The sequence below is a fragment of the Phaenicophaeus curvirostris genome, chromosome Z (assembly GCF_032191515.1).
Source record: "Phaenicophaeus curvirostris isolate KB17595 chromosome Z, BPBGC_Pcur_1.0, whole genome shotgun sequence".
Lineage (NCBI taxonomy): Eukaryota > Metazoa > Chordata > Aves > Cuculiformes > Cuculidae > Phaenicophaeus > Phaenicophaeus curvirostris.
In genome coordinates, this window is record NC_091431.1 from 24,389,769 (window position 1) to 24,417,573 (window position 27,805).

At 38.8% G+C, this 27,805-nt stretch overlaps 1 protein-coding gene across 4 annotated transcripts in view; it reads right to left on the minus strand.

Annotated features, from left to right (window-relative positions):
* Window positions 1–27,805, minus strand: part of FRMD3 (FERM domain containing 3) — a 141,124-nt gene that overhangs the window by 18,871 nt on the left and 94,448 nt on the right. For all 4 annotated transcript variants that reach the window (XM_069879980.1, XM_069879981.1, XM_069879979.1 and 1 more), the window contains exons 5-12: window positions 26,826–26,923; window positions 25,521–25,644; window positions 13,495–13,582; window positions 11,771–11,859; window positions 9,629–9,692; window positions 8,513–8,601; window positions 2,813–2,887; window positions 2,164–2,232 (exon numbers count right to left, since the gene is read on the minus strand). In XM_069879980.1, coding sequence (XP_069736081.1) covers window positions 2,164–2,232; window positions 2,813–2,887; window positions 8,513–8,601; window positions 9,629–9,692; window positions 11,771–11,859; window positions 13,495–13,582; window positions 25,521–25,644; window positions 26,826–26,923 — 696 coding nt within the window. The remainder of the gene's footprint in view (window positions 1–2,163; window positions 2,233–2,812; window positions 2,888–8,512; window positions 8,602–9,628; window positions 9,693–11,770; window positions 11,860–13,494; window positions 13,583–25,520; window positions 25,645–26,825; window positions 26,924–27,805) is intronic.

Genomic DNA, 27,805 nt, shown 5'->3' on the forward strand with positions numbered 1-27,805 from the left:
CACCATGCATCCAGGTGCTAAGGCAGGTTTTCTGCCTTGTCTTGCTTGGCTCTATCAGGCTCTCCTGGTAGCAGGTGTTGAACTTGCAAGAGAAAGTCTGAGGAAAGCTGTTGATTCACTTCAGTCATGAGACTCATTAGCCTAAAATCATATTACTGAGAAAATAAAATAGCTCTTCAGAATAAGCTATCTAGGACTTACATGGTACAGGCCTGAAGCAAGAGTCCCACAACAAATCTGAACCATTACATTATAAAATATTTACTTTTGACAAAAGCAAAGATAAAAGAGAAGACAATTCTACTTGACTTCAAATAGTATATACGTATAGTGCTGAATTTTCACAAAGTGCATTCCAAGTTTGCACGAAGATTAACTTACAATTCCACATAGATTAAAAAAAACTGCACAAAGCACTAATAGCAACTCAAAAGAAGAGACTGTATGTTGCTGAGGTTGTAGGTTAACTCAGGACACAGATACCCTACTTTAAGTTACATTAACATTCTGTGGAGATAAAAAGACTTTCTTTCTTACTCTGTTGCCCTGATACCTTGCTCATTAATGTATGCCCAAAGCTACTTATATCCTCGCTTGCATTCTAACCATCTAGTTTAACTTGGTGTTGCATTAATGCTGCATAACTACACATTCCAACAGATTTTCAGCCTGTAGTGCTTTAAGTGTCACACAAAGATATTGAACAGTATCCTCCTCACAACTGCATGTTTCTTTCTCAATGCAGCCACGGTACCACTGAATCAACTTTGAGGGAGAGGGCCCAGAGGGAGAAAACTATATATATGCATGTATGTATATGCGCATATGTATATTTTTTTTCAACCTTTAATCACACAATTTCCTTTATATGTTTTGCACCTGAAAACATACCATTTCCTGTCTCCAGATCCTCTTTCACAGAGTAACTTGTTTCTTTTGGAGTTGAAAATTTTCTGTGCTTTTTGTCTACTTGTGCTATAAGAAGGACAAGCTATCTACCTCTGTCTCCCATTTCAAAACCTGCATTATAAAACCATTTGATATCATTAAACTTTTTTTTAGTCTTTCTAAAAACCTGGAGCATTTTAAGAAGGTTAATAATAAAAAACAAACAATACTATTTATGGGTGTGAATCTGTATGACATTGCTCTATAACCTTATATGCCCTCATTTGTTTCTTTATGTACACTAATAGTTTTAAGTACTTGAAATACTGTAAGCAAAGAAAAGTAAAATATTAAATAATTTCACGTTAAAATCTTTTCCTATCCAATGGAAGAAATAAACTCTATGGAAAGTAGATGATTAGCTATTTCCTTATGTGAATCCCTATTTTCATTTAAAACACATTTATGTGCTCGAGTAATCCACCTTGCCTCAAAAAGCACCTATATCCTGCCTTTGATGTTCTCAGTTAACACATTTCAAGACCACAACTTAGTCCATTTGCAAATATAATCTGCAAAAGCATATACAATACCATGGCCTTACTATTAATTACCCAGTATGTCTGGACAATATTTTTACAAATATTTGTTGGAAATATTTTCTTCTTTTCTGAAGGACTTTATTTAGCTTCTTATCAGTTTCCACTGTCGCTACAATGAGTGATAATGACGATTAGTTTGCTCGCAAAGTCCAGCTGCTTATTTCTGACAAGCCAAATCTTTTTTCTTTAAAGAAAAGATTCGCTGACCTTTTTTATCTTTACTGAATAAACTTCTTCCTTCTTAATCTGCCTGAGTTATGGAAAAACCTGTCAAGTATGCCTTTAAATACACACATATACATATACATACACAAAATGGAATCTTTCAAAACCAGGCAAGAAGTGGGAATGAAATGAGAATGTATTTTTCTGTCGGGAATGTGTAATAACAGTCTGTGTCATAACACAGAAAATAATATAACTACTTATCTGACTGATTGATTAAACCTAGCTTAAAAGTAGTGTAGAAAAAGGTTCCCTTGTGTAGAAGACAATATGTTATTGTCAGAATTCTATAACACTGGTGACATACATTTCCGAAGGCCTGTATGCCTCATTGTGGAAGCTCAGAATGACAGACCTGACATCTTACTGTAAAGGAAAGAGAATATCTCTGTAGAGAACAACAATTCTCCTCGGTCCTTAAACTTTCATATCGAATGTAAAGACATACCTGTGAACTTCTGGAGGTTCCCTCTGGATTTTAGAGCTTGCCTCCACAACTTCTTTGGCTACTTTCCCACTATATTAAAACATAAAACAAATATTCAAACAAATACCAAGATGAGCTCATTACATGCCAAGCACTATACATAAATGAACAATGAAGTTACATTCAAAAGAAGAAAACGAAAAGGCAAAAAAAAAAAAATCCCATGTAGTGGATATATAATGTCCTAGGCTAAAAATTCTGCTGACCACTTGCCTGCAAAACTACTGAAGAAAAAGCAACCTTTAGTTGTAGAACACTAGAAGGGAGAGTGGACTATCCTACTAACGCACCTCTGGTTCAGAGTGGTCCAGTTACAGGGGCCATACAACCTCTACACAAGCCACATCTCCTTGTTTTTACAGAAACTGCACCAAAAAGGGAGCCCTGTTCTGGTGAAACTGCTCTTTGACAGAAGTCTGCATGAAGCCACCAGTTTGTTTTATAAGTGACACTTAGGAGACAACAGCAAATCATTCAAATCCTAAACCTGGATTAAGTTGTGAACAGGTCCTCAAGAAGGAAAAGCCCTCAGTTTGCCAGGAGTAATTATTGATACCTTCTATTACTTTCTGGAATGGTTTACCATGAAAAACAAACAGCAGACACCCACCTATATCGAAATCTACTGCCTTTAAAAAATATCTTGCTGCTGGACATGGTTTTGATCTGACTGGATTTTGCATACCTTGAAGAAAAAGAACAGACACTGACATTTCCAATGTAGAAGGAACCTAGTAAGCAAAAATGAACAACACGAACTACAAGCTTTGTAATTTTCATATAATAAAGTAACATTGAATAATTGAGCTTTCCAATTTTCTAATGCCTTCATATATTATAATATAAAGCATACATAAAATAATTCAGACATCACAGAATGACTGAACATAAACCAAGTCATTACCCAGACAGGAAAGCAAGAAAATTAAATGCCAACATTTGCTGCATCTCTAGGAACTTTCATTTACAGAATGAAGGAAAGATTATGGTCCACCAAAGGGCCCTAGAACAAGTTTGCCCTACTACCACCTTGTTTGTGGGAAGATATGACTGTTTCCACTTTCATAGAATCATGGAATCACCAGGTTGGAAAAGACCTCCAGGATCATCGAGTCCAACCATTTCTATCTGTCCCTAAACCACGTCCCTGAGCACCTCATCTACCTGTCTTTTAAATACCTCCAGGGATGGTAATTCCACCACCTCCCTGGGCAGCCTCTGCCAGTGCCTGATGACCCTTTCTGTGAAAAATTTCTTTCTGGTATCTAGTCTGAACCTCCCCTGGGACAGCTTGAGGCCATTCCCCCTTGTCCTGTCCCCTGCCACTGGGGAGAAGAGGCCAGCTCCCTCCTCTCCACAACCTCCTTTCAGGTAGTCATAGACAGCAGTAAGGTCTCCCCTCAGCCTCCTCTTCTCAAGACTAAACAACCCTAGTTTCCTCAGCCGCTCCTTGTAAGACTTGTTCTCCAGCTCCTTCACCAGCTTTGTTGCTCTTCTCTGGACTCGCTCCAGAGCCTCAACATCCTTCTTGTGGTGAGGGGGCCCAGAACTGAACACAGTATTCAAGGAGCGGTCTCACCAGTGCCGAGTACAGAGGCAGAATACCCTCCCTGGACCTGCTGGTCACGCCGTTTCTGATACAAGCCAAGATGCCATCGGCCTTCTTGGCCACCTGGGCACACTGCTGGCTCATATTCAGTCGCTGTCAACCAACACCCCCAAGTCCTTCTCCTCCAGGCAGCTTTCTAGTCAGACTTCTCCTAGTCTGTAGCACTGCACAAGGTTGTTGTGCCCCAAGTGCAGGACCTGGCACTTGGCCTTGTTAAACCTCATGCCATTGGTCTCAGCCCAGTGGTCCAGCCTGTTCAGATCCCTTTGCAGAGCCTCCTTACCCACCAGCAGATCAACACTCCCACCCAGCTTAGTATCGTCCACAAACTTGCTAAGGGCGCCCTCAATGCCTTCATCCAGGTCATTGATAAAGACATAGAACAGGGCTGGACCCAGCACTGAGCCCTGGGGAACCCCACTTGTAACTGGCCTCCGGCTAGAGTTAACTCCGTTTACCACCACTCTCTTGGCCCAGACATCCAACCAGTTTTCCACCCAGGAGAGCGTTCACCTGCCCAGGCCAGAGGCTGACAGTTTCCTAAGCAGAATGCTGTGAGAAATTGTGTCAAAGGCTTTACTGATGTCCAAGAAGATACATCCACAGCCTTTCCCTCAACTAGCAAGTGGGTCACCTTGTGAATGGGTACAACATCAGCCAGCCTCCAGTCCAGTGGAACTTCTCCAGTCAGCCAGGATTGCTGGAAGATGATGGAAAGGGGTTTGGCCAGCACATCCACCAGCTCCCTCAATACTCTTGGGTGGAGCGCATCCAGCCCCATAGGCTTGTGAGTGTCTAATTGGCCAAGCAAGTCTCTAACCACCTCCTCTTGGATCATGGGAGCTTTGTTCTGCTCCTCACGCTCCTGGGGATGCACACACAGGGAACAACTTTCCTTACCATTAAAGAACTGAGGCAAAGAAGGCATTAAATACCTCAGCCTTGTCCTCATCCCCTGTCACTGTTGTTCTACCATCTCATAAACACTTTGCTCCAAGTGTTCTCCAACAGTCACATCCCCCACAAGGCCTTCTCGGTTCACAAACAGCGGGTCCAGGAAGGCGCCTTCCCTTGTTGGCTCTTTCACCAGCTGTGTAAGGAAGTTGTCTTCCACACACTCCAGGAACCTCCTAGACTGCTTTCTCTCTGCTGTACTATACTTCCAGAAGACATCTGGTAGAATAAAGTCTCCCACAAGGACAAGAGCTAGCAATCTTGAGACTTCACCCAGTTGTTTGTGGAAGAGCTCGTCAGCTTCTTCTGTCTGGATAGGTGGTCTATAACAGACTCCCAACACAACATCTGCCTTCTTGTGGGCTCCTGTGATTTTTACCCAGAGACATTCAATCCTGTCATCACCATAATCAAGCTCGATGGTATCAAAGCACTCTCTAACACAGAATGTGACCCCACCACCTCTCCCATCTTTCCTGTCCCGTCTGAAGAGTTTATACTCCATCATAGTAGCACTCCAGTTATATGAGTCATCCCACCATGTTTCTGTGATGGCAACTGTGCCATAATCTCCATGCCCTACAACAGTTTCTAATTCCTCCTGCTTATTGCCCATGCTGCATGCATTGGTGTAGATGCACTTCAGTTGGGCAGTTAATCCCTCATCTCTTATGAAGGGAATAGAGTTCATTCCCAAATGACTGGTCCTTGGATTATCTAACCCATCAGTGCAAATTACATCTTTTCCATCATGAAATGTGCTCACCCTCACTCACTCTGGGCTGATATACTGGAGGTTCTGACCAGTATAGCATCTCTCAGGCACTGGAGTGCTGCTTCCAGGCTCACTCCTGTCTAGTCTGGCTTTATCTCCCTCCCCCTTCAGATCTAGTTTCCCACTAGTAAAGCAAAGAAATAATAAAGAAGTGCTAAAACTTGTCTCCAAAAGTAGCTGCATTTCCAATGTTTCTACACAGTCCACTTCTTGGTAGCCTACATCACATCTTACTGCTTCTCTCCCATCATGAAGTATACAGCAACCTTTTAGCATAGTATTTTACCACAAAGATCACAGAAGAGTATCTCAGACGCACCACCTCCTTGATGTTCCCTGCCTTCAAAATGGTAAACTTATTTACTATCGAGTCATTCCCAGACTCTAGTAGACAATCTTCTACGATTTATATCTACTTGCAAATAATAGCAACAGTTAACCCTGAGCCTGTGTTGAGACAGGACTAAAGTTCCATTTTTAAAAGACATGCAGAGAGATGATGACTTTATCTTAAAATTGAAGTCTCAAACTCTTCTAAGAAGAAGAGAGGACCAAATCTAATTTAGGGAAAGTGTCATTATCATGAATTACTTACACAACTTGGCTATGTCTGTTCTAATCTAAGTAGAATATTTTTGTTGCTATCATACAATAAACAGAACATAAACAGACAGGATTCATCTAATGCTTTTAAGTAACAAACAGTCAACACTGTACAGCTCACTATACAGCTCAGTTTCTCTGAAATGTAAGAAAACTTTCGCTGTTTCCAAACTACTATCCTAAGCCTTTATTTACAGAACACTTTGGCTTCAGTTTCTTATTTGGAGGAGTGTTGTTTATTTTCTGCACTCCACATACTACTATTTTCCAATCTATTAGGCAGGCTTCACTGAATATCACTACCAATCTTCATTTACTAAAGCAGCCTTTTTAGGCTGACCAAAACTGAAACAGGCAAGCATAATTTTAAGAAATCATGCTAAAGAAATAACCCCAATGTAGTGTCCTGAAGGTATCTAGAAAGTAGACAAAAACATGAAAGAAGTAGCCCTGCAGACACTGAGGTCACAGAAGAAAAAGGAGGAGGTGGTGTTCCAGGTGCTGAGCAGAGATTACCCTACAGGCTGTGAAGAAGACTGTGGGGAAGCAGGCAGTTCCCCTGCAGCCTATGGAAAACCACACCAGAGAAGATGTCCACATTACAACCCATGAAGGACTGTGCACTACAGCAGGTAGGGATGCCTGAAGGAAGCCAGAACCCCTGGAGAATCCAGAGGGGAGATGGATCTTGATAGGAGCTGTGGCCTGTGGAGAGCAACCTCCGCTGCAGCAGGTTTATTCTGAAGGACTGCAGCCCATGGGAAGGACTCATATGGGAGTTGTTCATGAAGAACACTGGAGCAGGGGAAAATTATGAAGACGAAGGGTCAGTGGACAGAAACCACTACGAACTGACTGTGACCCCCACTGCCTATCTCCCTATGCTGCTCCAGGCAAGAGGCATATAGAGAAGTCAGGAATGAAGGAGTGAAATTAAGCCTGGGAAGAAATAGAGAGGGGTGGTTTTAATTTTGTCTATTGGCATTTTGAAGTAAGTAAAAAGATGAGAAACAATTTAAATTAACCTTCCCCAAGTCAAGTCTGTTTTGCTCCTGACAGCAATTGGTAAGTAATCTTACAGTTTCTATCCCAACACATGAGGTTTTTAAATCTTAATTTCTCCTCTTGACCTGTTGAAGACAGGGAGTAAGAGAGCATCCAGCTGGGCATTTGGCACTAGTGAATTGCAAAACCATCACAATCATGTATTTGTGACAGTTAATATTACAATTATTTAATCATAAAAGCAGAGAGATTATATTTCTATGAGTCAGACATCTTTATTGATTTCTTTCTTTTAGGTAGGAATTGTTTCCTATTCTCTGTATTTATTTATAGTAACATAAAATAAAATCACTCAAGCCACTATGCACTATTTTCTTACTTATATGTACTTCCAGTGGAAAACGCTTCCAGCTAGTCTTTTAAAGTTCCAAACACAGTAGATGTTAAAACAGAGAATTAACAGCTGTTTTGTGCCAGCTCATATTTCTTGTTTCTTTATTATTTATATCAATGTAGTAGATTATAACAATATATTATTGTATCAGTGTTGAAACAAAAGGAGGGATCTTTTCTAAAATAAAGCAGGCCATTTACATTTCCTAGTTAGTTATTATTTACCACTAGAGCAGCCCCCTGGTGTTGCTATTCTCCAATACAGAAACAATAGTTTTAATAAAATAGGCAAGATGCTGTAAGAAGAGACTAAGTAGCAAGAATAAAAGATCCGTGCCTAAAGGGAGGTGTCAATAAGTTTGCAGGGCAGAAAGAACACACAAGAGCTTTTTAAGAAGAAATTATTTTCAGGTTCTCTTTTAGGGAACAGTAAAGAAGACACTCCTCTTGTCAATTTACAGGCTTTTTTTTTAAAAGAAGATGGCTGGCATCTTTCAAACTGTATCCAAGAACATTTTAAAAAAAAAATCACTGCAGAAATATTTTTTTCATACAACTCTTATTTTTTTCTTACAACTCTTACTAAACCTTGGATCTCAAGTCGGAGAACACTACCCACCCAGAAAAAAGCCCAGAGAATCAAGCGTAACAAATTGTTTCAATCATTCTCAAGGTGTCCCAACAGCAGGGCTAAGATTAATGACTATATTCCCAGACATGTGCAATTCTGTCTCCATCCAATGTTAGACTACAGAGTGGCAAAAAAAAGCAATCTGGCAAAAAGTGTAATTATTCACTGCCAAACCCCTCTTGTCTCATTCAGATTTTAAATAATTCATAATACTGGCTTGAAATAATATTCCCCATTAACGTTCATGGTTTTTGTTTGTCTTCTGAACTGAAGAATCTTCTACTTACATGCATTTTTTTTTTTTACTTTTAGTATAGATATTGACTTCATGTTTACATACTTGTAGAAAGCCTGGTTCTCCACCCCACATTTCCAAAGATGCTTGCAGGCTGCTGGAGTAGAGGTATGGAATGACAGCACAGCCTTTTTCTAGGTGCATGGAAAAGAAAGCAAATAAAAGTAGTGAAATTGTTGAATTCTCAAAGGCTGAAGTAGCTGTACTATGAACCAGATACACTAAGGACCAAGTTTGCCCACATAGCCTCAATCTGTCGTTCATCCACAGAATTGCAACCATACAACATAGCTGATATTATTAAAACACCCAAGTAATTGATGCAGAAATGAAAAAGGATGCTTGGAGGGGGCAAAGAAAAGCATACATACAAGTGGCTTGTAGAATATATCTGTACCAACTGTCTTCAGGCAAAAGTCAAGGGAGGGAAGTCTCTGTGTTCCATAGTCCAAACTGCACAGTTGCTGTACTACTTATATCCACTTCTTCCTGCTTCCTACCATCAAATCCTACCATCAAATCATACTTGCAATCACACAAATAATCCCTGATACCTCTGGCATTATGTCCTTCCTTTGTTTTCTGTTCCTCACCTAGCCACATCCAAAGCCATTATGGCTTGGGCTAAATCACTCCGCCCTAGGAGAGGAATTGATTGCAGCATGCTGTAGTCAAAAATCTCTATGATTTCAGTGGGAAGAGTCCAGTGACAGGACTCCTAGCAATCTAATATAGTCTCCAGTTTGTTCAGCTGACCAAGATTTGAGGTGATGACTGCAGCTAGTCAAAAATATCTCACATTGATCTAGGTATCAATACCCACTTGAATTTTCAATAAGATTTATTTGTTGCTCATGCTTTATAGGCAGGTTGGTACAGCATTAGTGCTTTAAAATCCATTAAAACTTGACTACAGAGACAACCAAAACCATGAGCAATCAACAGAACACTGCATGTACATTAAGTGAGAAATGTCTCCAGCCTTTGCAAGTTAGACATTCTTTTGACAACAGCAATATTCACATTCACATGTAGTCTATATTTTAGTTACAATATTAAGTACAATTTTTGGTTGTTCGGAGTTTTGTTTAGTTTAAAATTTATGTTACGTTTTAGTTGGCTCCAAATCTAATACAGTTCTGTAAAAATAAAAAACCTGACCTCTTTCTGAGCTCCAAACACATAAAAAGTCTTCCCTTCAAATTTCAGTTTATAGACATCACACCTAGAAAGAGAAAAGCCATTTAAGTACAGGAAAAATAGATCTACAGATAAGAAAAAAAAATTTGCATGCTGATTCCCAAAGTCAAGCAGGCTGTTAAAGGACAGAGCCTCAAAGGAAATCTTACAGCTTCTGGTATAAAAGCATTTAATATTCTTATTTTCTTTAGAGTAAAGAACATAAACCTAGAGTATTTCTTTGACAGCTCTTCACCTTTACAATTTCAAAGAATTAACTTCTGCTGGAAAATGAAGAGGAAATTAAAAGTAGCCAAAAACTTACGTTTACATTGTATTGATTACACAGTTCTTAATTCCTCTTGTATCTTAAAGTGTACTATCTAGTGTAACTACATTGAGGGAAAGATGATACAACTCAGCCTGCATATGCTGCATAAGAAGGCATACACTTTTCTAGATGCAGGCGCTTTTTACCAGCACCATCTTATCTCTATCCTTCTTTATTTGTGGTGTGCTATCACATACCTCAGTAACTGACTTCTTACAGATAGAACACAAAAAGAAGAAAAATTTTTGACAGTACTTGTTACTGGGGCCCTGTGAGTTGCAAACCTAAGTAAAATTTAATTTAACCAATGCTGAAAGTACAATCTACATAAGAAACAGCTGTGCACCATATTAAGGCAATACAAAGCCTTTGCTTAAATTGTAATGGAAATTTTGTCACTGTAGTTTTTCATAAACTTCTCAAAATTTTAGATTTCTATTGAAAAGGAAATATGAATACAGTGGAGTGCAAATTTCTACTAATATCAGTTAAAGCTACTAGCACTCACTTTTAGGCCTCAGAAATAAAAGCAGCAGTATATAACATTCAGATAAATCTCACCAACCTTCTGACAGCCAGCATAACACTGAGGTAGTTTAATGACTTTTCTTCTACTGCCATTTCATTTAGTATCTGATTTACATGCCAATGGACTAAATGAAAACAGAGATCTCCAAAAGGACATATTATCCTTAAGTAACCTTAAGTTATCCTTAAGTAAAATCTAAGTGCTGCAAAACTCATTTCCCACAGTGTACTCATTTCCCACACATCAAGAAATTGCTGTTGGCTCCTTCTTGCGTCATATACTGACATTACAGTTACACTGTCCTTATGCCAAAAGCACAAACCATCAAAGCACTGTGACTGGGGCTACCTGGAATTAACCCTAGAGAAACTACAGTACAAATCTAGGATCACAAATGCATGACATTCGACAGACAGGACCTCAGAACTCCACCAGGAATTCAATCAGATGGACAGGACTATACCGACGTTATATCTCTGAGAATTTCGGGTTAGTCAGCTACCAGGGAGTTTTCTATGGGCATGCAACAAAAAGTACAGCTCTACACACAAAAACTTGTCACTATTTCTTCACCTCCTGCTCATCTTCTTTCAACAAGACAGGCTGGGAGCATAGAGGCCAAGCAGCCACATCTAAGTAACTGATGCTGGCAACCCTTCAGCAGCAGGGCTAAAATGAGATTTATCAACATCTGAGCATGACTGCTCATTCTGCACCACATTGCTGAAGGCATGGCCAACTGCTGTTACACCACCTGCAGAAGCTCAGTTTTACCTCTCAACCATGACTGTGACTGCCCAATTAAGGCAAATAAAAGTAATGAAGACATTGAATTCTTAAAGACTGAAGTAGCTGTACCTGTTTTCAAATCGAGGCTAGTTAAATGTGGAAATAGCAATATTTCCAAGACTCAAATAAAGATGCAGGTGGACTCTTGTAAATTCTTCCAGACACCTCTGCCAAAAAGCCTTAGTGGTGATTTACAGGATTGTTGAAAAATCAACTTACTCGATTCCAGCATTTGTGCATTATATTGACTAATACACTCTGTGGAATAATTTTCACTGGAAGAAGAATGAGACCAAATTATTGTTACTCCACTTCTCATCTAAGATCTTTTTAAACAAACATGATTGGGCAAGACAAGGAATATTCATGTGGTTCACCTTAAAGATAACAAATGCTGGTAAAGATAGCAGAAAGAAGGGAAGGCATTGGAGAAGAGCCTCTTGCATATTAATCTACTCTTACTTCAAATGCTTACCATTTTAACAAATGAATTCTTTTATTCCCCTGGAAAACTACAAATCCTGCCGCTGTGAATCCTAAAAATGTAGTTGTCCCCGTTGAGTCCTTGAAAGAGAAAAAAGAAATGTAATTTTCCCCTCATCCAATGAGGTGTTTCTTACTGATAAATTGTTACCCCACTATAGATTACATCTATTTTGTTTTCCTTTTTGAAATAAAATTTATACGCTTCTAACAAAGACTACTCTTAGCAATAGAGGCCTTATTTGTTTCTAGGCATTTAACTGAGTAACAGCATTCTCTTTGTTTCTGTCTATCTATAGATGACGATACAGGGAATTCTTAGGTATACCTGCTAATTTTGTTGGAAATATACTTCTGCGTATGTCCTGTTCTTAGTGTGCTGACTAACCACAAACAAGGGATTCATATCTGCCTCAACACTGATACTTCTTAAGATTTCAGAATACGTCGTTCCTCTACAAGATGTTGTGTTGGAAGGACTGCTGACAGACAGCAATTACTACAACGAGCAAGTACACTTGAGTACAAGCTAGAACATATGGTGATGCTTGCATTTCAAAAAGGAAAGATAATTTACTCTGCCATATGTTCCACAAATAAAATAAGAAACAGTGATGCTTGTGGAGTAGCAGCCACAGCACTGAAAGAGGTATGTTGTAAAGAGCCAGCGAAGCAACTTGCTTCGCTGTTAACTTCCAGAAGAATGAAAAATGTTCCATGAGCATGGGTGGTGAATCCTTGCATGGCCCTATACTGCAGGCCCAACTGCCCAAGAAAGGAAATTCTGAGACAGTTTTGACTCTGCCCTAAGTGCAAACGTAAGTCTCTGGTATGCCCCCTGATAATCTACAGTATAGTTTTGAACTGAAGTTTCCTAAGTTGCTGACTTAACTGAGCTGTCAACCAGAGCAAGTATTTCACACATAAGAACCATTCTTAGCAATCCGATGTAATTCTATGTTAGAGATGACTGTTTAAGGGCTCTCACTACCAGAACAGCTAACTGGACAGTACTGCTGTTCCACCCAGTAAGATGGTATACAAGCCAAAGTAAAAGCAGCAGTTAAAACATGAAGCAAGTAACACAAAAACCAAACACTACAGGTTATGCAGATAAAACCAAGTAATTAAAAATGCAGGTGTAAGGGATAATGAGAACTCCTAACTCAAATCACCTTCTTCTAGAGACCACAAAACAGGAAAGTAGAGGAATATGCATATGCACACCCAGTTCAACCCTCTATATGTTCGGTTTGCAGTTCTTACTAAGTTTTCCATGTTCTGATGGTGTTTGACAAACTAAGCTGTCAAGGAATATTTATCGCATCTTCTGTACAGAATAATGCTGAATCCTGGAGATCTTGGCAAACACAAAATATTTCACACCTGGAGTATTTAAAGAAACCTTTGCATTAAATGCAAAGACATTATGAAGTATAATCAACTTCTTTTGTCATGACACTCTACTACATTCTCTTATAAAGTTTTGTTTCCTTTGAAGAGACGTTTCCTTTGACTGATGCAGAAACATCAACTAGTCAATGTTCTTCCAGGACTTAAATGCAGTATGTAGTTCTAGGGCAAGTTCTTTTATAAATTACTCCCTATTTGTGCTTGGATAAAGAAACAGAGCTAAAGCAGTTCAATTATGGCAATTTACTATGGGTTAGTAAAAATAACATTTTATTAAATATTAGCAAAAAACCTCCCCGTTACCTTACAAGGATGAGGATCCACACCATATGTTTCCAAAGAATATGCTTTCAGGAGCAAGTTAAATTCAGCAACAGCTGGGCTCTGACCTCTGAAATTACAAAGCAAACATTAGTTTGACAGCAAAAGAAACTAGGAGAAAAAATTTTTAACTGGAGAGTTTAAATGCTTAAAAAAGGAGGAAAGAAAAGCTTTTACTCAGCAAATTACTTCAACCACATTCATAATATAAAGATAAAATACTTGTACATGTTTTCTCCTGCTGAATTGTACAATGCCTGATGTTTTCAGGCAAATTCCGATCAGTTTCTTTCAATTCTGAGGTAATAGTATGTCATACTCTGGATAACCAGAGTTATCCAATATCCTGCAAGTCTATTATTTTTTGAGATGCGTGGATATCACCTGGAATGGGAAATACACATCAGCATCTTTTTTTTTTTTGCACAAACTCTTGCTCCCTAACTCACATAAAAGGATTGTGCAGATTAACAAACATTCCTTCCAGCACAGGGTATAAACACGGCAATCATATTACACTGTCTACTCAGATGCATGCCTAATTATAGCAGTGCCTGCTACCACCATGATAGTTCAGAATCTGTCAGCATTTCCATTATACGTCCCTATTTTTAGGGTGTCTATAATCAACCGTGAAAATACACTAAAGCCTGAAACGTGGCATGTAAGACTTAAGTCCTAGAATAAGTTTTGTTATTCGATTTCTGCTCTTCTAATGCCTGCTGTTCCAATAAACTGTAACGCAGATTTACAATGCCTGTTTGTCAGTGAACTGTTCTCAGTGTTGTTTTATTTCATTTATGAATTTGCATGAGCAGAGTACGTGATTCTGATATGTAATATGGTTTTGTGACAATGAGCAGTGCTTAGGCCCTCTAGAATGCCAGTCCTCATAAATGGTATCCAGAAACTGAGCCACAGACAACTCTTCAAGGAACACAGTAGTAGTCATACTATATCTTACCCCTGCACGTAGGGGTCCACTCTCACACTGTGACCAATGGCACTCGGGAATTGGCATTTAAAAACTGCTCTGTACACTAGTGCTGAGTAATTTCCCTGTAAGTCTGTTATTCCTTAGTAGCCTGAAACCAACAAGCGTTGACTTATGAGATGCAGTATCCAGCCCAAAGTTCAGTTTAACCAATAAGACAACGTCTAGCTTGCTTGTGGATGTCAAATCCTTCTTTGAACCTATCAAGCTGATTCCTTGTGGCAGTATGTCAATAACCTTTCTTCTACGAAGTTTTAATTCATGCTTCACTTTAATTCACTGCTCACTGTCTCACAGTCAATCCTGTGATACCTCTTTGGCTTCCTCCGTATGTCTTTTGGTCCTGCTTGACACTACGCTACTTGCACATTATTTCAGATCACACCTCTGTGGATGTGTAGCTTTTACAGGGAAAAAAACCCACACAAGATTAGAGAAGTGCCATTCTTCCTCCTTCCCTTTTTCAGTCTCTCTCTCACCACTTTCCAGTGAAGGAGAGCATGTATCAAATGGAACATCAAAAACTTCAAATGTGCATTTACACAGCATTTAAAGGGAAGACAGCATGAATGCGGCAAACAAAACAAAAATACATATTTTGCCCAATCAACTTTCTGATCCCACTACTAAACTGTTTTTCTTCCTTTTCAATACACAACTGTAAAACCATAAATAAGCCCTAAAAAGATAAGTTTGTTTTATGTACCAAATAACTGCACAAGACAGAAGTAATTAACTAACTTGAACTAAATTACTTAGAACTCTTCTGTTGCATGGTGAAAAGCCAAACAAATAGAGAGTTTGATTGCTTTTTGGAAACTAGGCCAGTAAGATCAAAAAATGCAACTTTTTCCCACCTTCCTTTGCTGGAACAAAGAAAATTAGGCAGTCTTCTTATCTGAAAGGACCAAAAAGTGACAAATAATTTGGAACAATGTCATTTGGGAGTTTTGGCAGTTCCAAAAGGGAAAAAAAATTATAAATAGCAATTATCATTAAAGAGTCACATTAAAAAAACTAATTAGCATGCTGTCTTCATCTATTGTCTCTGAAACTAGGTATGCTGTCTTTGCGCACATCGAGTAGAACAAGCTGTGATACTTGGGGGAAAAAAGCAGAAGACAGCGACAAGTTTGATCTGATCAAATTACAGGCTAATCAAATAGCTATTGTGCAAAGTCTTAAAAGAATACCACAAAGCAGAAGAGTCAAAGGCAGTATCAAATGAAAAAATACTGTCATCCCTTATCAAGGGATTAATAGTCAAACCTTGATAACATGCTTTTCATCCGTAACTTAGCAATGAAATTTTCCTTACTAAATAAAAATGTAATTATATCAAATCCTATTAGCTAAGAAAAGTCAACTTTTTTTTATCAGTCATTGATTTAACATTATACAGGCTTTTGACTGGCTTTGTTAAAAAAATCTTTAAGTTTCTACATGCAACCTTACACAAAAACATACAGAGTTTTCTCAATTATGCAAGTGTTTAAAGTAATCCCTCTTTTAATAGAAAAACAGGGAATATTCAGACAATACATCTTTGCTATTTTGTAATTCAGTTCTCTCAGGAAAGTCATGTCTCTCAGTGCAATCACTTCTTTTGACCTTACGTGACTTCAGCATTAAATGCAAGATATTTTCCCTTTCTGTATGCTGTAGCCACTAAGCACCCAACTACAATGGTGCCAATGGTTTTGAACAGGACCAGTAAAAGAATCACAGAATCACTAGGTTGGAAGAGACCCACCGGATCATCGAATTCAACCACTCCTATCAAACACTAAACCTTGCCCCTCAGCGCCTTATACACCCGTGCCTTAAACACCTCCAGGGAAGGTGACTCAACCATGCCCCTGGGCAGCCTCTGCCAGTGCCCAATGACCCTTACCGTGAAAACTTTTTTCCTGATGTCCAGCCTGAACCTCCCCTGGTGGAGCTTGAGACCATTCCCTCTTGTCCTGTCCCCTGTCACTTGGGAGAAGAGGCCAGCTCCCTCCTCTGTACAACCTCTTTTCAGGTACTTGTAGAGAGCAATAAGGTCTCCCCTCAGCCTTCTCTTCTCAAGGATAAATAAACCCAGTTCCCTCAGCCGCTCCTCATAAGACTTGTTCTCCAGCCCCTTCACTAACTTCGTCACTGTTTGTTCCTTTAGGCTCATGAGAAGTATGTACTAGAGGATCTACAAGCTCTGTTTACTCCCCATAGGGCCTTCAACCCTGAAGCATTTCAAAGGCTTGGAAGCTCAACAGGGAATACTTCCAGGGTATGCTACAGCAATGATCTACTTGTTTTGCTGGTTGCCCACACCAATTCACCCTAGAATTTTTCTCTCCTTCATACCTTTTCTTTGAGGTATATATCTGCTACAAACTGAAGTAGTGAAACTTAGTGAAAGTCAAGGATGAGCTGTCACAGGACTGAGCATTAATTCCTTTTTACAAAGCAGACTATACAGCAATAGTAGCAAAGAAAAAGCATTTTCAGTGCTATTCTTTGTTTCTTGCTTCCTGAATAATCTTAGTCACTTCATCTATCTTTTCTCATTCTCTTACTGACTTATAAAGTGCTGTGAGACACTATTAACGTATTACTACTTATATTAGAAGGCATAATTATTGTCCATTCTTTTGCCCCATCCCTACGCCAAGTAAAGTTACTTGCTGTAGAATACAACAGTAATATTGTACTAAAATATGGCCCACGCAGGACTGATTTCCAGGTATTTATGGTCTGCAGGGTGTTTCAATGTAATTAATTCTAATAATAAGTAAGTATATACATAGTCATCTGGCCTCTAGAAACATTATGCATTCATTTCCACGTAAAGCTTTAAATAACATATGCTCAGTCTCCATCAAATACCCTTTGTCCTGTCCTGCAACTGTCGATTTACTTCATTGCAGTCTGAGAAGAGATGACAGTGGCTATTTCAAAAAGGATGTCCATCTATGAAATATTCTCCTTATCATATCCCAGATATTGTACAGGACGCCTCTGCACAGAACATGGTTACCTGGGTTACCCTTTAACCTTAAAAAAAAAAAGGCAGAATTCCGCATAAAGAATTTACACGTTTAGCTAGACCACACACTGATCAGAGAACTACTTATCACATGGCTGAGGGTTTGCTGGTTTCTTCAAAATCTTATTACAGGTGCTTGAGATTTCAACTGCTATACGACCATAGTTCTAAAGGTCTTGAGTAGTTCTTACTTTTCCTCTAAACTTGGGAGATTTTGTTAGACAGCAGAGATGTTTTTAAAAACAGTCTGTCTGCTAGTATTTTTAGTCACCATGAAGGTGCAAAGGAGGGCTCTGTGGTATTGAAACACAAATCTGCTACACTTACAAGTGTTTTAGCTTTATGGGAGACAATAGCAAAATGGTGGTGAAAATTTCAAAGAAAAGCACTAAATGAAGACACTGGTAAAAGAAATGGCCCTGTAGGTTGTGGCTCAGTTTGCCAGAATAAGGAGGCCAGGCATTGGACATCCTGAGAACCCCCCAGGTCATGGGCAGTGGGGGTAAGTCTTTAAATGGGCCTGCACACGAAAAGAGACCTTATCACCTGGAAAACAGCTGTATTGCTAAAATGTTGCTGGAACATACAAAACTGCAAAACACTCAAATATCCTTCTTAACTTGTACTGCAAAACTATTTTTTCTATGAGTTAGACAGAATTCTAGGATAAGAAAAACCTGAATACTTACTTTAAAACAATAATCAAACTCTTTTACTGAGTCTATTATGGGTTTAATTTTATACCATGCACACTGTAACGCCATGTGCACTCACATAACTCCTTCTACCAGAACATTTCAAACTCCTGTGTGCCTTCAGAGATCAGGTTGAGATAGTATCTCTGAATCTGTGTTTAAGTATTTGTATTTCAGCTTTACTTCATAAACTGATGCAGTGATGGAGACAGCTTTAAGCATATTCAACAGACAGAATAAATTAACAGAGCAGATGCAGTTTTAATTTACCTATTATTAATTTAATATCTATTCCCATGATACAGACGCATCTATTGAGCTACCTGTTTTAAATATTACAGTAGAATTATCTTTTTGGTCTAGACACACCTGGCCTGTAAAGTCTTCTCCCAATTAAAGGACACATGGGAAGGTGGAGAGGGGCAGAGGAAATGGGTCCTTTCAGCTTATGAAGAAATCCCTACACTGTAGAAATTCACACAGATATCATTATTTAGCAATATGCTAAATACGCAGAACTAGAATCCAAACCTCATCATGAGACAAGCAACAACTACTTTGATAGAGAAAACAACCATATTCACAGATTATGATTATAATTATTCTTCCCAGCACAGTTAGGGATTGGGGTGGGGTGGTGAGTGGAGGAAGCATGGGCACACACAAACACACACACATACAAAATCTTCCCTATAGCTAAAAAATGATCAATGTTACTATAAAAATGGCTACCTTTTTCAGTTCAAGTAGATTAGCCTTTCTACTGATCACTTCTTCCAATTCCATTAAAAGAAAACTCATATTATTGGTGTATCTTTTCAGGTTTTCATTGCATCATATAAACCTTTGAGAAAAGGGGATGAGACACCTATTTTGTCTGTGAAGTTACTTTCTCTAGACTACTGCCACAACTGCATCTTTCATTAAAATAACACCTAGATAAGGTGTTCCTCAACATAAAGCTTCTGGAAATACCCTCTGTGGTGCACAAACATTAATCCAACAAGAAAGCATCTCACTATTACCATTTTGTAGCAAGCGCATCCAGAATTACAAGTATGGTTCCTTAATTTTAATTGGTTTTGAGTACACTTCCGTAAAAAAAAATTGGTTCAGAAGAACAAAGCTTTGAGGAAATCAACACACACAATTTTTCAGGGAAAGGATGAAGTAACAAGGAGTATCTGTTATTTCAAACTTCTAATAAATATACAATCCATCCATCTCTCTAATTCAGTCAAATTATAACTGGTAAGGATTATGAAGTCAAAATAATAAACCAGAAAAATACAGCAGAATAGAAACAAATAAATTATTCACTTAATATGACATACATAATGGCATTTTAATACCAGATTGCTGAATTAGAGAGAATGAGATGATTTTGAACTTGCAGTGACATGTGCCAATATGCAACCTGATGGATAAATCTAAATAACTACAGTGGGAAATGATAAATGAGCCAGCAAGTATTGTCACGGCTGAAGTGAGGAGGACATTCAGTGCAGCCCAGGGCTGTAATGTAGGTGAGACCCCAAGCAGCTGTCACAACTACCTGCCTGTGAACTTCCACTACACATCATCGCTCATCCACCTCTCTGAAGTTGTTGGTATACCTTGTGTAATTGAGAACTGCAAATACTCTGGTTCCCTTGGCCTGGCAGTCAACTATTCCTGCTGTAGCCCAAGCCCTGCTTTTTTTTCAAAATTCCCCCTTTCCTCCATGTAAATCTAGGTAATCTTCAGTCCCTGGCAAAGTCACTTCCATCTTCTGTAATATGACTTGAAAGTTTTGGGGCACATGACCTTCCAATTAACTTCTTTTGTTTATATGAGGCCATTAGATACCAATTTGATTAGGGTAGTACAAGAAGCTAAATCTAAAGCGTATACAAATGTGCTGCCAGCATTAAATGCATAAAAGCAGGTAATATGTCATTTTAATAATAAGAAGCTCTTAAATAAAATACAAGATCCACCTTAGTCTGGACCTGCTGAATGGGAATCTAGTTTTAGCATTTTTTAATGTATTCAACAGCATGCAAGAAGTTGCTTTAATCTTGAGTCAAACTATATTAACACCCACAAGGAGAAGTGTTTTTTAGCAGCCGTTGCCAAGTGTTCTAAGACAGCCTCCCAGAAAATACTCCTATAGTAACATTTGTAGTTATGCTTGCCAAAGACTCCACTGACGCTTCATGTCTGTATGACAGCTGGAGAGTCAGATCAGCAGAGACCGAGAAATCCTGCACTCCTGCTGACACCAGAGTCTGAGCACCCACAGTAACTAATGGTACATCAAATGGAATACAGTAAGAGTTAGCTAAGTGGAGGAAAATTAAAAATGCTTAGACACAGAGAATGGAATCAAGTGCACCTTCAGCAAGCTTGTAGATAACAAGCTCATTGCTGCAGCTGACACATCTATGGGACAGGAGGTTATCCAGAGGGACCTGGACAAGCTGGAGAAGTGAGCCCATGTGAACCACATGAGAGGCAACAACGTTAAGTGGAAGGTCCTGCACTTGGGTCAGGGAACACTTGGTATCAACACAGGCTGGGGGATGAAGGGATCGAGAGCAGCCCTGGGAAGAAGGACTTGAGGATACTGGTGGATGAGAAGTTGAACATGAGCCAGCAATGTGTGCTCACAGTCCAGAAGGCCAACTATATCCTGGGCTGCATAAGAAAAAAAAGATGGTTTTGAGATAGTTAATAGCAGAACATGGCAGTGATTTCGTGCCTTCAGAGGAAAGGTTTTCTGCTCCCAAAACATGTTCTCCCACATACGACTTTTGCAAAAGTTGAAGAATTTGATACACACAATAGGGATGACAACCAATTCAGCAGCACTCAATCTTCTTGAGCCTGTACCTACACTGGCCACCCCAGGCAATAATAAATAACTTGAATTTACCTGTATGAGCTCAGCCTGGGAAACAGACATTTGAACAGGTTATGCAACTCTATAATTTACTAGGCAGGGTTAATGTTTGCATAGGGCTTTCAGATAAGCTAATGGCTGTTTACATAGCACTTTAATTTACATTACCTGGCATAATATTTCATATCAGATATAAGTAAAATTGGATCATTAGTTTTCATGTGGGATAAAAAAAAACCCAAACAAACCACTATTTTCTATCACCGAGTCCCTCCAATACAGAATAAATTCCCTTGACAGGGAATTACATGGAGCTTTGCTTTGAAAACATCTGTATTTTCAGGTGTCTGGCCTCAGGGAGATCTGGTTGACAGAGAATTTTATCAGAATAACATTTTCTGTTAAAGGACAAAATATTTTATATAATTTCATAGGAATAATTTCACTTATGTGACTGAGAACCTTACAGACACCTGCACAGACCCAACTGAAAAGGATAAATGACATGCAAAGGAACAACCCAGGGAGGGAACTTAGCCTTCACTTCACTTGAAGGAGGTATACCAGAACACACTCACAGAACGTCTAGATTTTTATGGCAAACCAAGATTGGCAAGGAAACTGAAATGCAAGTAGCTATTACTTCAGTAATTATACTCTGTTGTAACCATAATATTTGAATTTATTTCGAATTCTTTTTAGAACAAATGTCCAAGTCTCACCAGTTCCTAGTGAATCCTCACATATTCTAAGATTTTAACTCATAAGAGCATTATCTTTTCACCTCCCAGGAGTATACCATATTTCAAAGAGGACTTACATGGAGTGACAGGAAAATGAGCATATGTATTGCAATGAAATCAAGGCAGGTGTTTGCCCCGCCACTGGTACGGTTCAATGAAATTATTCTTGTACTTTTCCATTTTTCAGTTAGGGAAGAATAGTTAATTAAAATTCACAAGACAATTAATCATAGCTTAATAAAGCTGACATGCATTTCTGTCTGTCACATTGATATTTTTGCAATTAAATGCAGTGGAAAGCCAAATAAAAGGTCACGTTTTGCTAAAATCCAGTGATGTTCTCACAGCCACAAAGGATAAGAAATAGGGGCACCATGTCATACACCTGTTTTACTTAATAAGAACAAGGTTTCTAAATGACACTGCCAATTGTCACAGTACCCTACCACTGCTTCCCAAGCACTCCTGTCACTGTCTTCATATGCCTTTCAAAAAGAAAATTCTTCCATCATGCTGTAGGTCAAAAGAAAAAATGTGCCCAGTAAGCAGGCCTTGAGAATGCCAAGACAGGATCCAATGAAGAACTGGATCCTTCCAAGCCACAAGGGTTTGGTTACATCAGAGCCTGCTGTAGGAGAGAGATGCCACAATCCTTGGTTGTTTACACATGTGAAGAAACAAAGAACCAGACTCACTTGCAGTGCTGAAACTCAGAAGTTATTCTGCTGAAGGTAACACAACAGCAGTTGGATTAAAATGGCTCTTAGTCTCTTCTGCTCTCCTCACAGGTCAGGTCTCAGCTAACACACCACTCAAGTATGGTATTAAAAAAAGACCAGGGGAACTTTTTGTAGCATTCTTAAAAATACTCATTGAGAAGCAAAGTATTAATGCTTATCAGAAAATTCAACTTGCCAAATGCAGTGAAACAGATGTGCTGATCTATAGCAGACAGAAACACAGTGTTCTTTTCTAATCATCTTTTTCCAGCTAGATAAGGAAATCTGATCATCTAGCACTGGACCTTTCTATATATAAATCATTACATGACCGACATGATTTATTAATTGGTACTCCTAAAATAGAGATCCACATGACTAAAGCCCAGGAAAAAGGGAAAACTTGCACGTGACTAGTGAATGTCTGATGTAAAAAAAACCGTAATAGGATGATCAGTTTTGGGAAGACTGAGCTACAGTGGAAAATTGTCAGATAGCAGCAATCCAGACAGCTCTGAAACTTTCTTTGTAATCAGGCAAATAGGTAAGGCACACCAGACGCTAACATAAGTGAAAGAAAACAGAAAAGAAAGAAAGAAAACAGAAAAGAAAGAAAGAAAACAGAAAAGAAAGAAAGAAAACAGTTCCTGAGAGTTACAAACAGCTATAAACCACTGAGCCTAAAATTCATAGCATACAAATTGGTAAAATCTAGACTAGAAAGAGAATTAAAGAATACATACATATAAGTAGGATATATGAGGCGAGTTTTGCTATAAATTACAGTCATGTCTCCAACACCTCCAGGAATTCTTTGCAGGAACTAGCGGATTTGCAAGCAAAAGAAGTCAGGTTTATACCATTTGATTTCTAAACAGCAGTAATGAACAGTGTACACCACCAAGACTAATAAAGAAATTCAGGAGACATCTTCACATGCTGAGCAGCAACTTATGGGAGGAATCCAGGACTAGGAGAATCCCACAGAGATCTGTGTGCAGGCTTGTAACATTCACTGTCGTAGAATCAGGGACATTACATGAGCAGGGAGGAGTTTAAAAAATGAGCTAAAAAGTGTGGCTGGTTATTCATAATAGAGAAGCTAGTAGATTAAATTCACCATGGATGAGCAGAATTACGCACAAGGGAAAAACAACACAGGAAATACACCTGACCCAGGGCTATCAAATATAAAATCCACCAGCTTTGGCTAATCACCCTCTCTTCCCCTTCTCCTAACTTTAAACGAAGGACCAGCCTGTTCTTGAAAGGATGAATTCATCAAAATCTATTCCATTGCACCTTAGTTTAATTGATGAAGATCTTGGGTTTTCACAGTTGAATTTATCCTTTGGCAATCTACAGTCATTGTATGGAACAATGCTGAAAGTAAGAGAAATTTTGTTTGTCTGGCTGTTGAAGTGCAGCCTGGACTGCTCTAAAAACATCAGATATAGCTGGACTATTTAAAATAGTATTTCAATGAAAGAAACATAAACAAAGTATATAGGTTATTGGAAGGAAAACAGAGAAGACATACTAATTCTGGCAAGCTGACTGTCATAAACGTTGCACTGCGGTTAACATATTTGATAGGCTTCTGAAAAAAGCATGTTTTATGCTCTAACTCCTCTGAAAGGTAACTTTTCATTCCCAATTTGGTGTCTCACAATCTTTTTTTTGCATAAATAGCATTTATATATTTAAGCAGAGTACTGGCATATCATTGCGGGCATGAAAGATTTCACTGGGACAAGCAGCCGATGCCTTGGCATACCTGTGATATTAGCAGCAAGCACAGAGCAAGTGGCCGCTGTTCTCATGCTTGCTAGTTCGTTGAGACCTTGGAATATTTACTAAGACCCATGAGTTAATAAGAAAAGACAGAATTAGACAGAAAACAAAGATAAGGGGCACATCTGTGGTAAATAGTGGGTTGCACTCTATTGCTGTAATTGTGGGTTTCTCACAGGTGGAAATTCACTGAGGTAGCTGCTGACTGGATACAGAAACACTGTATAAGGTTTGCATCCTCTCAATAAAGGTAATCTTGCTTGTTGCCTCATCAACGAGGTCTGTGCCTTAATTGCTACATATCATAATATGATAATAAAACACGTGATTTAGGCAAGTGCAAAGAACCTTGTAATCGTTGAATAAAAATTGTCTTTGATCTATATATATTTAATAGTATTCTTTCATTTGATTTCCTTCACATCCTGTTTCTCTTCAAGTTTTCTGAGGACTATCTTCAACCAAGGAAAACAAGCAGGGCATCAAGCAATCTAACATCATGACTACCGTGCATGTCATTCACTGAAAATCCTGAAGAGGGTATAGTTGCACAACACACACTACACTCCTGCAACACCATACAGCAGGTTTCAAAATTAAATGTGTCCCTGAAGATTGATTAATCTTTCTCCATTCCCCTTTGTCACATTATTGAAAGTTTAGGACAAAGAAAGAATGTGCAGAGTTCTGAATCCCATCACCTTAGTCTTCTAAAGAAGTTATTTAAATACATTTCTGTGCAATTCACACTATGTTAACGACCGACAGGTAAAATAACTTAATTACAGTTCCAGTCAGGTTGGGATATATCAAGACTTATAATTTCACTACATACAGAAATTTCACAGCAAAAGTCATAAGTGTGATCCCTAAATGAGAAATGTTCCATTAATCAGTCAGAGCAGCACTCACGGTGTGAACTGCTCGTACTAACCAGACCTACATTTCGAGCAAATGCAGTCTAAATTACCAGCATGCATGCAGGAATCACCTATAATTAATGAATAATAACAGGAAAAGAAATCCCACTAAGATGAAACCGCATTTTCAAATACAACATATTAGACAACAGAGCATCTATTATAATCCAAGGACAGACCTTCTAAGTTAACATCCAGTACTTGGAAACAGTAAACTGCATTCTAAGTTACCTGAAGTCATTTTTATGCATTTCAGCTATTTTCTTCTCGAGCTTTTGTGACTGCTTGGGAAAAATTTTAAAGTCACTGATGTAATTCTCTGGGTGTTCATCAGGATCATAATCGCCAAGCTCAGCTAAACAGATCCAAAACACAAAACAAAACAGAAAAAATCAACAGCAACATTAGTTTAAAAGGAAAAAAAAGCCCAGTAAATATAGTGTAATTCAAGACAGTTCCATGATGAGTAAGAATCCATCATCTCTCAAGGAATACTACTCTGACTGATAACTAACTGAAATAACAAAATCCTTGTAACTGCCACTTCAATCAATGAGATTCAAATGAAGTTCATGATTTATTAACTGCAGCAGTAATTGCATTCCTTAACTATTTTCTGTGTCAGGAACATGCTTTGTAAAACAGAGGCATAGGGAATGCTCCCCCCTTGAGTACCTGTCATTCTAGTACCAGGTAGAACTAAAACAACACACTTCAAATCTCTTTTTCACGCTGATTTATTTTCATTGATAGGGACTGGTTCTCTGTTCCAGCAGAGAAATGCAGGCTGTTAAAATTATTTAAGGTGGCCTACAGTATTTGATTCCTCTCCAAAAAGACAGTACCCAAATCGTGTTTTTATTTTTGAAACACATCTCTTTTAATAAGATCTACACTCAGGCTTGGTTTGGATATGCTACCTTAAAATGCACTAAGAGTTTCATTCATGTTAAGGCAAAATGAAAGAAACTTCCACACATACAAAGTCCCTAATCAGGCATCCAGCTAAGTGCAACCCAAGATATATATCTTAATCTGGCCCCAAGGAAATGATGGGGAGGGGAGAAGACGAGAATCAAAAAAAAAAAAAAAAGAAAAGAAGAGAAAAGAGAGAGAAAAAGTACCCTTTCCTTGGAATTACATATTTTATTTTTGCCAGGCATTTCACCACCACACAGGCCTTTACCATAAGAAAGGACACTTTTTTCCACGTAGTTCAAATGGAATAGGCTATTCAGAATAGAATTTTGCTTTGTTTATAACTGGAAACTAATATTGATATCATACTTTTTCACCAAAATGTTAAGAGAACCTGTTGTTTTCATTTTTTTTTCCAATTACCAATTTGGTTTTAGTTGGCTAAATGACCAAATTACTGAAAACACTTTATGTGCATGTCAATGCAAGGAAACAGTATTACTGGGGAAAAAATTATTGCTAGCTATATTCCCACAACAGTTTTGACTATCTTTACATTGAACACACTTATGAGCTTATGAGCTATGTATTTTAAAAAGGCTACTTGTACTTACTTACCTTGGACAATACAGGCACCCAAGTAGGCAGCATCAGAAAAAGAACACAGCAAACGGCCATGGAAAATGTCCCTTTTTATTTGTAGATACAGGAGGTATCTGAAATATAAGTAAAGGACTAGGAATTATGTGCCTTTTATAACAGACTGAACAGCATGAAATCAGTTGTGCGAATCTTCTGGACCTCTACATTGCTACTTTAATGACAGGAAAAAGAGGCAAAGCACAACCACAGGAAAAACTAAATGTAAGTCAAGAGATTTTTCTCAATAACAATGAAATAACGACAGCAGAAGTGACAAAAATACACTAACAGATAGCATGGAGAGTATTTTATTTAAAATGTACAGCTGTTATGATGCCCATTAGTAATATTAAACAAATTTCAGCAATGTAAGTTTGCTTGAGTGCTTCCCTTCTCATTAAACATAGGCTTACACAAGGAAATCTTTCTATCCCTGTAGACAAAAAAACCACATTGGAGAGACTGCAAAACATCCTAGACGAAGTGTTGAGGCAGAAGGCACTCCTGAGGCCCAGGGGAGCAGCAGGCACAGGGGACCTGCCTGAGGAGAACCCCTCCCATTCCTCTCAGAGCTGTTCTTCCTCTGTATGAACCGGGGAGAAGAAAACAAAAGGCTCCTTCTTACTGCCACCTGCCTCCTTCCATGGAGCAGCATTTCTCATAGCAAGAGGAGGGGCACAACCACAAGGCCATGGCTTTCTCTTTCCTTTTCTCCACCAGGGAACAGCCTTCCAGAGATGAACCAACTCAGCCCAGGGACTCACTCGCTGCTTCCTTTTCCAACCACCTGGCTGGTTACACCCATTCGATTCAGCAGCCTCACACCTCTGGGAAAACAAACCATTTAAGCATTGCTTTAGCCAGATAAAGTCGACTGTCTAGAGGGTGCTCTCAGTATCAGTGACTCTACAGACCTTCAGGACATTCCTTGATGCTGCAGATCCTTTCCAACCCTG